The sequence below is a fragment of the Octodon degus genome, unplaced genomic scaffold, assembly GCF_000260255.1.
Source record: "Octodon degus isolate 3935 unplaced genomic scaffold, OctDeg1.0 scaffold00017, whole genome shotgun sequence".
NCBI classification, from domain to species: domain Eukaryota; kingdom Metazoa; phylum Chordata; class Mammalia; order Rodentia; family Octodontidae; genus Octodon; species Octodon degus.
Window position 1 is genome coordinate 19,354,174 of NW_004524593.1, and position 10,357 is coordinate 19,364,530.

The 10,357-nt window shown below is 40.7% G+C and overlaps 1 protein-coding gene across 1 annotated transcript in view; it reads left to right on the plus strand.

Moving 5' to 3' along the window:
• The window catches only part of Spata17 (spermatogenesis associated 17), a 214,324-nt gene that overhangs the window by 185,140 nt on the left and 18,827 nt on the right, over window positions 1–10,357 (plus strand). Inside the window, exon 10 of the mRNA XM_023710307.1 lies at window positions 6,331–6,413. Coding sequence (XP_023566075.1) covers window positions 6,331–6,411 — 81 coding nt within the window. The 3' untranslated portion in view covers window positions 6,412–6,413. The remainder of the gene's footprint in view (window positions 1–6,330; window positions 6,414–10,357) is intronic.

Genomic DNA, 10,357 nt, shown 5'->3' on the forward strand with positions numbered 1-10,357 from the left:
CTCCCTCCCTCCCTCCCTCCCTCTCTCTCATTGTTCTTCTTGGCTTTTTTTCCCCACTAGAAGGTAGGAATTTTTACCTGACTTGTTAATTACTAAGTCCTTATTGTCTAGAATAATGCTTTGCCCAGGTAGGCACTTAATAAAACTTGAAGAAAGCCTACGTAAATGAATGAAGAAAAGCCTATCCTGCAAAAAGAGCAGAGAGGAGCTCAATAAACATGATGATTCCAGAGGGTAGTATGAAGATCTAGATTTAGTAAATGATCCTGAGAATTCTGTTTACTAATGCTTCACTGGTACATTACTGGCCTCACAGTTATACCGAATCAGTATTTCCTCTCATTAAGCCAAATTTCGAGTGATGGCATCTGCAGATGAAGTCTCCCTCATCTGGAGAGTCAAAGGCTGAAACGCCTCCAAGTCTAAGACTCACTGTGCATTGAGTAGGCCACAGTCGAAAATTCTATACCATGAATCTTTTGTTTCATGCTCAAAATTATTTAGAATGATTATATAAAATTACACTTGGCCATGTGTACAAGGTGTGTCTGAACATAATTGAATTTTGTGTTTGGACTTGGTCCCAGACCCAAGCTCCTTTATGTATATGCAATTATTCCAAAAACAACTCTCACACACACACAAACTAATCACTCCTGACCGCAAGCATTTTGGAGAAGGATATGAAGCCTGCATATGGTTAGTATTCACAACATTGTTTACGGTCTGCCCATGAATTCTGAATCGCTTAGTTATCTGACATATTTATTTCTTATCCATTTGTTTGATTATTCAGTATTACTTATCTCCCAGAAGGCACCGTATCTGTGATATCTGTGTCTTGGGAGCCATAGTGTGTGGTAGAAAGTGCAAGCCCATCCCACGGTGGTCCTTATCATAAAAGGAACTGACTATATTAGATAGGTGGTTATTATTTGCAATGGTTATGTTCTATAAAGTCATCTAAAACCCTGAGCCAGTGAGTGCTAAAACAGACTTCAAAGCTTATAATTCTTTTTATAATTAGGTCATCTAAGAATGCACTACATGTGGTTGGAGAGATAGCTCAGCAGTATACACCTGCCTGCAAGTGCAAGGACCCATTTTCCATCCCCAGTACCACAGGCTGTGTGGGCCCTGTGCCAAGCCAGCCACTGAAACCAGGCTTGGTGGCTCACACCTGTAATCCAAGTGCTGGGCAGTCTGAGACAGTAGGATCACTATGAGTCTGAGCTGCACAGTGAGACCCTGTACCAAATAAATACATTTTAAAATTAGAAAAAAGAAAAAAGAATGCACAGCATGTAGAAACATAATCAGACAGCTCCTAATGGGTGGAGTGGGGAGATCCAGTGTGTGGCGCTCCCTCCCCTCAAGCATTGGAAGGACCTTCTGAGCTAAGAGTCTATGATGTTCTTTCAGACAGGCGGGGCAGGGAACCTCCCAGGCCAGTGCTTACACACAAGGGTGAGGGATGTTAGAGTGATATTTCTAGGTTTTGTGGCTGGCTTTGGGGCAGAGGGGCTGTAGCTTCTATGACCTGCCTTGGCTATGACGAATTCTAGTGTCTGTGGCCTGCATGAGTGAGAAAGGGGATCAGGAGAAGGTCAGGAAGATCTAGCCTCAGAGCCCCTTTCCTTCAGTTCAAAGTACTAAGCTTTCGAAGCCCGACTTTGGGTTTGATCTCCACACTGCAAATTACTGTGACTGTGTGGGTGTTGATTTGGGAAGATTCAAACTAGTTTAGCAAATAGGCAAATTTGTAAATAAGGACTCCATAAATAATCGGGACTGGAGATGACCATTCTTACAAAGAGATCATCATTAAGTCACCAATATAGACTATTTGCTTATGAGTCTGAGCATTGTCTTTCTTGCAAAAAACATTACACTGAGAATTTCTATAACCTGTACAACTCACGTAACTGCCTATGTATTATTCTGTCAAAATCATAGAGCACTTGCCATTATTGCTTTCTGTGTGTAATCTGAGTCTCTCAGAACCAGGCATGTGCCCTTGCACAGTAGGGCCGTGTACAGAAATAACGAATTTTGCAAGAAAGTAAATTTCTTCATGTTTGGCCGCACATGAGGCCAAAAACCTAAGTCCAGAATGGATCCCTCTTAGGGTAGGCTCTGCGTACACAGAAGCTGGGTGGTCTGCAGCACAGGGCAGAGCTATTGGAGGTGAAATAACCTACAATCTACCCATGTACAGTCTTCATAATTCATAACAAGATGTATGTTCAGAACATGGAGTTAGCGTGACCTCAGGGAGGGGGAATCTGTGTCCCTAACACCCACAGGTCAGCAATCCGTGTCCTGTGCTGGCCCAACTGAACAGCTGGTGGTGCCAGACAAGGTGGTCAAGCCCTGAAAGGTAGGCAAATACGTGCCAGAGAGTTCTCTACAGCAAAACTAGTGAGATGGTAATAATAGTTTGCTCAACCGTATGATCTCTAAAATTAGTAATTTTTGAAGTCAACAAATAGCAAGTAACTAAGATCAAGTGAGGCTAGAGGACTTATCAGGTTCTTTCTCAATTTCATAAGCAGAGCTGATCTTGTAGGAGGTATGTTGGGTGATTTTTTAAGCCTGCCCGTGAACTCCGATCCTTGAGGTCTCACTCAGGAAATGTTTGCGATTAAAATAATACTTAGCATACATCCAAAAACACTTACTACTCTAAGAGAAATTTTGTTTACAATTTTTTTTTAAATGAATATATAAAAACGTTCTAGGCTGTGCGCCACAAGCATACCTTCAGTCTTCATGCTGTCATTTTAACCCTGGAGCTGTCCACGCTGTTTTAAGAGCTCGCGCACACTGCAGGCTGTTGTGTAAGGACACCATTGTGACATCAGGTGAAAAGCCTTAAATAACTGGATAAGCAGTGCAGCTGCCAACCTAAAGTAATCTCACACGTAGGGGCGAGTGCCCAGGAAATTTGCTCTTTGTCATTTTGACTTGGGTTTGAGAATGGCCCTGGGCTACACTCCAGCTCAAAGAGCCGTTCGCTTCCAAGGACTACTAAACTGTCCCAAGGAGCTCATTTTGGCAGTAGATTATCTGTGTTTGGCTGGCCATCCTAACAGCAAAGCTGTCTGCTCTGGCAAGCGAGGGGTATGGCAGGATGTAGAATTACCATCCCCAGTGTTTTTCCTTGATGAGGTTATTTTTCAGAAGATCTGTCTCCCAACAGTGACAGTGGACGAGAGGTGAGGAGGTAGTTTTCTTGAGCTCGGAGTCAGCCACAGAAGGATGACAGTTTTTAGTCAGAGGCAAATTTTAAAGATATAATCAAGTACAGACTGTTTTGCAAACCAAAGGTAAGTGGGACATCCACTTTTCCTACAGCAGAGCTTACAGTTATTGACTGACCAGGGCTAAGGAAGAGCGTAAACGTAGATGAATGCTGTAAGTAGAAAAGACTTTCTGAAAGATTTCCTTTCACAGTAGGAATTTGGAGAGTCGGTCTTTGTCAACAGAGATTACTGTGTGACACTAGACAGGACTAAGTTACTACTGGTTGGATGTTGGCATAGAGCCTGACCCACCGTCAGTGCCCAAACAGCAATAGAGCACACAAATGCAGCTGGTACAGAGTTCAGAGGCGCTTCGGAATGCCAGAGTTCGGAGGTGAGAACACAAGAAGAGCCATAGCATTAAATAAAAAGAATTAGAAACTTTGTTATTTTTATCTCATTTATGTGTGTATCACATTAGAGTCCTACAGTATCATATAAATATAATTAACATAAATGAATAATCACATACAATATTCATGATTTTTTTTTTTTTTTTTTTTTTTTTTTGCGGTACCAAGGATCAAACTCAGGCCCTGTACTTGCCAGGAAAGCACTTATTCCATCGCGCCATCTTCCTAGCCCCAGTACTCATGATTCTTAATCAAAATGGTTTAACTCATGAGGATGTTATGTTTCACCATACTATTGCTCGAAATTTGTCTAAGTACAAATGGAATTTACGTGCTTTGAGTTTTGAGCAAGCATAGTATGCTGAATATGAATAGACTTTACTGTTGAAGGAGGAGAGGAAATCAGAAGGTTGAGAGCTAGATGTTCTGTGGAGTTTAATCATCACAATGTCAAGCGATAGATAACCCCATTCTGCAGATGACGAAATGGAATGAGTCAGGAAACGTCCCCTGTGCTTGTAGAGCCCAGCTCCGAGCTGTTCTGCTATTAGTCATTTGCATATTCCCTCTTTAGTCTTGATGAGCTTGGTTTATGAGTTTATCAGTTTCATTAATCTTTATAAGGAAGCAGTCTTTGATTTTATTGATCTTTTTTGTTTTCTATTTTCAATTTCATTGATTTTTGGCTCTGATTTTAGTATTTTGTTTCTTCTTATTTGGATAGAATACATTTTCCTTTCTATAGTTTCCTAAAGTAGAGACTATTGATTTTAGATTTTTATTCTTTTCTATAGTTCATTCAGTGCTACAAATTTTTCCATAGGCACTGCCTTTGCTGCCTTCAATAAACAATGTTGATAAGGTTTGTCATTCTTATTTAAGCTATTTTTTATTTATTTCTTTGAGACTTCCTTGACCCATGTATTATTTAATTATGCTATTTAATGTTTAAACATGCACAGAGGTTCCATCTCTTCTTCTGTTACTGATTTCTAATTCATTCTGTTGTAGTTGGAGGCCACACTTTGCATGCTTTCTATTTTAAATTGCTTACGGTGTGTGTCGTAGCACACGGTGTGGTCTGTCGTGGGAATGTTCCAGGTGGATTTGAGAACCGTGTCCACTCTGCTGCAGGCGGACAACGTGATCCACAGATCTGGTTGGCGGCGCTGCTCCTTGCCGATTTGCTCCGTGCTGGCCTGCCAGTTCATGATAGCAGTGCTGCAGTCTCCGGTGAGCAGCAAGCACATCGGCCCCTCCTGGCAGGCCTGCTGGCGTTCGTCTCATCGGTTTGGCCCCCACTTGCTAGGCACATACGCAGTAAGCACTGATGTATCTCGTGGGGCCGTCACCACTTCACTGTGGAATGGCGCTGGGTATCTCTTACAACTTTCCTTATTCTGAAGTCTGTTTTGTCTGAGATTAATATAGTGAGTCCAGCTTTCCTTTGAGAAGGGCTAGCACATGCATCTCTATCCCTTCAGTTTCACTCTGGTCTTTAGATTTAAAGTGGGATTTGTATAGATGTACTGGCGGCTCTTCTCTTTCACCCTTTTTTGGGTATATTTAAACTGTTTACAAATTTAAAGTTGGAGGAACATCTTTCATATTTATTGTTATTTCACCCTTGCTGCTCTTTCCTGTGGTTCTGCTTTTGTCTTGCCCACACTTAGGCTCTGCGGTTCCCATTAGGCATAGCATACGACTCCGCTTTCTCCCTGCTATCAGCTTGCCAGTCATCCTTCTTCTCAACTTTTTTAGTAGTTGCTCTAGGCAGTGGGATTTACTTCACTGTGAGTCCAAATCTGCTTCCAGCACCTGCTGACAGGTGAGTCCCGGGTTCTCCCCAGCTCCTCCACAGACACCAGTGCCACCCTCACTTCTCTCCTCCCCAACCTGTGACCGCCGCCACCCTGTTGTTGTTACTTAAAACTGAGCTGTTACTGTTATTTTCAGCAACTGTTATCTGTGAGTCAGATAAGCATAAGAAAACAGAAGTTTTATTTTACCTTTATTCCTTCTCTGATACTCTTCATTTCTTTAGGTACAGCTGGATTTCCAACGAGTATATTTTCCTTCCCTCTTAATACATTTTTTAAGCATTTCTGACTGTTACTCCATTTCGGAAATTAAATGAAGTATGAGTAGATGCTTATGAAAAGGCAGCTACGCTCAGCTCTTCACCAAGTTGCTAATGTGAGGGAATAACGGTCCCACTTCACAAGGAGGCCAAAACTTTACGCACTAGTATTTAAGAGAGGTATGGCCTTGTCCCCCTGCAAAGCAGGCCTGGCAGCCTGTGCGACCGCCACAAGCCTACGCTGGCTTCTGAATGCCTTCAGGCTTACAATTTGGAACATTCACAACAACCAAAACCAAGAATAGAGGCTAAGTTCCAGAGGAAAAGTCACTTTGCTGTGTAAGACTCGACTGTGCTCACGGCCACCCGTGGAAAGAGCAAGCCGCGCTTCGGGAAGCCTGCTGCGCGGCCTTTCAACCTGTGTGACTTCTAAAGTTGACCAGCTAACTCTGTTTTGCATTTTTAATAGGGAATTTGGAGTGCAGTTAAACTATGTCTCTCTAGCAATTCAATATAATCTCAATAGTAATGATTAAAAATAAGACAAAATCATGAATAACTCAATGGTAATCTTTGATCTTTTTCCTCTTAGGATTTTCAGACTGTGTTCCCACCGTTTGATCTCTTCTCAAAGTATGGAAAATCTTATTCAAAAGCTGGACAGATTGTATAAAGGTATGCCTTTTTGTTAAGAAGCATTCCAAAATATGTTAAATAAATAATCACGTGAAATTGGCTTAACCGTCAAGCACCGGAAACCAGTTAGACTCCATAAACTCCTTTCCTCTCATACAACAGTTTTCAACATTTGAAAATAATAGGTTTTATGTTTCAAATCTCTTCTCCAAAATGCTGGGTTCAACTGACAGTCTGTGTCAAGCAGACCAAATATATAAATACATTAATAGAGCAGACAAAAATCTGAAGCAATTTTTAGTTTAAATTAAAGAATACAATGAGTAGCTTTATATAATACAAAGAAAGCATACCAGTGATGTCTGAAAACTAGAATGCTCAGCACTGTGCTGATATAGCACTATTTATTATACTGCCTTCAACATGCACATTATTTGAAGTATGAGATGTCAACAAATTGGATTCTAGGATCGCTGATTATCTAAGATTGCAGGATAGATAAAGATGAAGAGGCCACATGAAATTCAAGAATAAAATGAACCTTAAGGAATGCTGTTTGTAATTTCTGAAGCTTTTGTTTGTTTGCTTTGTATTTTAGGGAAGGGTCTACAGGGTATTCAGGGTCTCACTACTAGATTGGACTCATAGTGATCCGCCTATTTACAGCCTCCCAAAAGCTGGGATTACAGGCGCGCACCACCACGCCCAGTCTCAGTTGTCATTTCAGCGTGCCCTGGGGGGGCCAGTCTTATCACTGACATGAGACTCACAGAAAGTATTTTGGTGGCCAAGGAGCTAGCTCAGTTGAATAAGCTTGCCTGGCAAGGGCAAGGGCCTGAGTTCAATCCCGGGCTCTATGGAAAAAAAAAAAAAAAAAAAAAAAGTAGTCAAATTTAAAGGGGGTATTAGATGAAATCAACAAAGGTTCCAGCAGTTGGAATGGCAGGAACAAGAAATCACAGTCACTTCAATTCCTGAGTGTTCTCCCAAACCATTAACCAAGAGGAAAAGCACAGCCCGCTTCCCTAGGCTGAGTGTGGCTGTGCCCTGCGCTGCCCTGGTAACTACAGAATTCGACTTGGAAGTTAATATGTGAAACACAGTCATCAGTATTTATCTGTTAACTACTGTGAAGGAGTACATAAGGGGCAATATAAAATATTCTGAGCTAACAGAAAATGTATATATAATGCCAAGTGGAATTGCTGCTTCAAATGTTTATAAAGTATCATTACCCACTGGGACATTTATCTTGTATTTGTGAGCCACAGTATGAAACAGACTAAATAAAGTGTCTTGTGTTTGTGCCTGACTTCAGATTGTAATTCCAAGATGTATTAATCTCATTTATACTAGTGAAATATTGAAAGCAACTTGAACATTCATTAATATATGCTAAGTGAAAAACATAACACAATGCTACACAGATGTTGAAAATGTTAACATCGATCTTGATCAACGAATTTGAAAAAAATGCTTACAATGTCTTTGAAAGAAAAGGCAATAATAGAAAAATAGGCTGTACAATTTGATATCATAAGAGTATAATATATGTACATATATGTGTATAAAACACACTTTTGTGTGTTTATATATTAAATATATATCATGTATACATTTATATAAAATAATGGTAGTCTTCTCTGGTGATAGGATCGCAGTTAACTTTTTAAAAATACTTCTTGGTACTTTCATTTTTGAGGTTTTCATGTACTCAGATATGAGTAAAGTGTTAAAACCAAATACTCAGACTGAGGAGATGGCTCAGTAGAATAAGCGCTTCCCTGGCAAGCACAAGGACCTGAGTTCAATCCTCGGTTCAAAAAAAAAAAAAAAAAAAAAATTCAGATAGGAAATAATTGTTTTGCTATACCAATTAAAAACATCTTGACTTTATTCTACTTAATCATAATAATTTAGAATGGTTATCTTTTTTCCCAAAGACAAACTAATTACTTGCTAAATTATTTATGCTGAAAGACAAGGATGAGTAACAAATGTTCCAAATGTTTCATGCTATTTTTAATTAAAAGGAGTGTGCCGTGCAAAGAGATAAGTATGTGACAAAAATTTTTGAAGTGTCTTCTAACTCCTTTCTTGGATCTCTAAGTAATTCGCGAGTTGACAACATGGTCAGAATGCCATGGGAAGTGGACGTGCGGGGCCTTTGTTCTGGTCAGGGGAGGGCAAAAGCCCTCGTTGAGAGTCCTCTGTGACAGTTCATCCCCCCAGCGCGTGGAGGGGGCCTGGGGTGCAGGAGAAGGTGGAGGGGCCCCGGCCCCAGACGCTGGGTGACCCAAGCAGGTTGCTCGGGCATCCTGCTGCTAGCCGCCTAACTCGCCTCCCCGCCCCTTCCACCAGCGCTGCATCTTTCCATCAGTCCCATTAGAAACAGCGATGCTGTTACCAGACTGAGCAGTTAGCTTGTCTGAGTTTGGGATGAACAGCCCACACTTTCATGTCATTGTCAATGCACTGAGATTGCAGCCTGCTGAAATTATTCAGAATTCAATTTTAAACACATATTTTTCTAAAGCTAGGCCTTTCCTACGCTGATATGACTTCTTTTGTGCTCTTCGACTTGTCTCTGTAACTGGTCATTTTCTGTAACATTTGGTGTTTCCCCAAAAGCAGTTTTGTCGTAATCAGAATGTGCTGTCTTGTCCAGGCGCCTGGCCCTCCTCCAGGGCCCATTCATCGTTTTAGGCGGAAGCAATCCCGTCAGCGATTAGAGAAAAATCATCACGATCCGGAGAAATTGGTGGCTGTGATGTCACAACTTGGGTAAGACTCCGGCTCAGCTTGCTATTGGCGAGATTCTCACCCTGTGTGCTTCACAGCTGCCTCCAGTTCTTCTTCCTTACAGGTTTGGTCCGAGGTATCTTCCTGTTAAAATATGGTTCATTTTTCAGAGCAGATGAGACAAGTTTTAATTAAATTACTTATTAGGCATGAAAAGCAATGTACAGTTCTCCTGTTCTGTGAGGATGAGGCATATAAATGACCCAAATTACTGAGAAAAATAAAATGAAAATGAAAACTAAATGTAGTTAGCACCTGGATTGAGAAAGGGGTAAAAGTCCATTGTCATTTTTCAGAATAGTACCTCAGCCTCTGTAAGGAAAAATAAATCATATAACAGGAGCATAATAAAGTATATAAACAATGTATGTGCCTGTGGGATTTAAAGTTTTAGCACAAAAATTAAAATTATTAAACCTTGTCAGTCAGCTAGGTGTTATGGAAATTTATGACCCTATTAAGTTTAGTCATAGTCAAATGGCAAAGAAAGCAGATAATCTTAGCATCTTTTTCTTGGTTAAATTGTCCTTGGATTACGAATGTTGCATCTACTCTCCCGGCCCACAGGTTTTGTGTGTGTGTGCACATGTTTTGTGTATTTTATAATTTAAGTAGATTTTTCTGGATGTTTACTGTTCCTAGTAACACATCTATCTGGTCAAGAGGCTAATTCAAATCTGCAAAGATCAGAGATAGGCTCATCAAACAGGAGACTTCCCAGACCGGAAGTAAGCTAAAGCCCAGAAAAGAAGATTTAAATAGAGAATTCAAAAGACCAGGGAGAAAAAAAAAAGAAAGAAAGAAAGAAAGAAAGAAAGAAAGAAAGAAAGAAAGAAAGAAAGAAAGAAAGACAGACAGACAGACCAGGAGATAGCTCAGCAACATAAGCGGCTACTTAGCAAGTTCAGGGTCCTGAGTTCAATCCCTGGTACAAAAAAAGAAGAAGAAAAAAACCCTCATGTTAATAGGACCCTTTTTCTTCTTTCATTTTACTGCTTTGTTTTAGAAATTAAAAGAACACACAATGTGAAAATAGAGTTACTATGTGACATGACTGTGAAATAGCAGGCCACAGTACCTGGAGTCCTGGGTTCCACTTCTTGGCTGACAAGCAGCCTTGCCCTATTCCTACAGTCTGTGTCTGTGTCTGTCTGTCTGTCTGTCTGTCTGTCTGTCTGTCT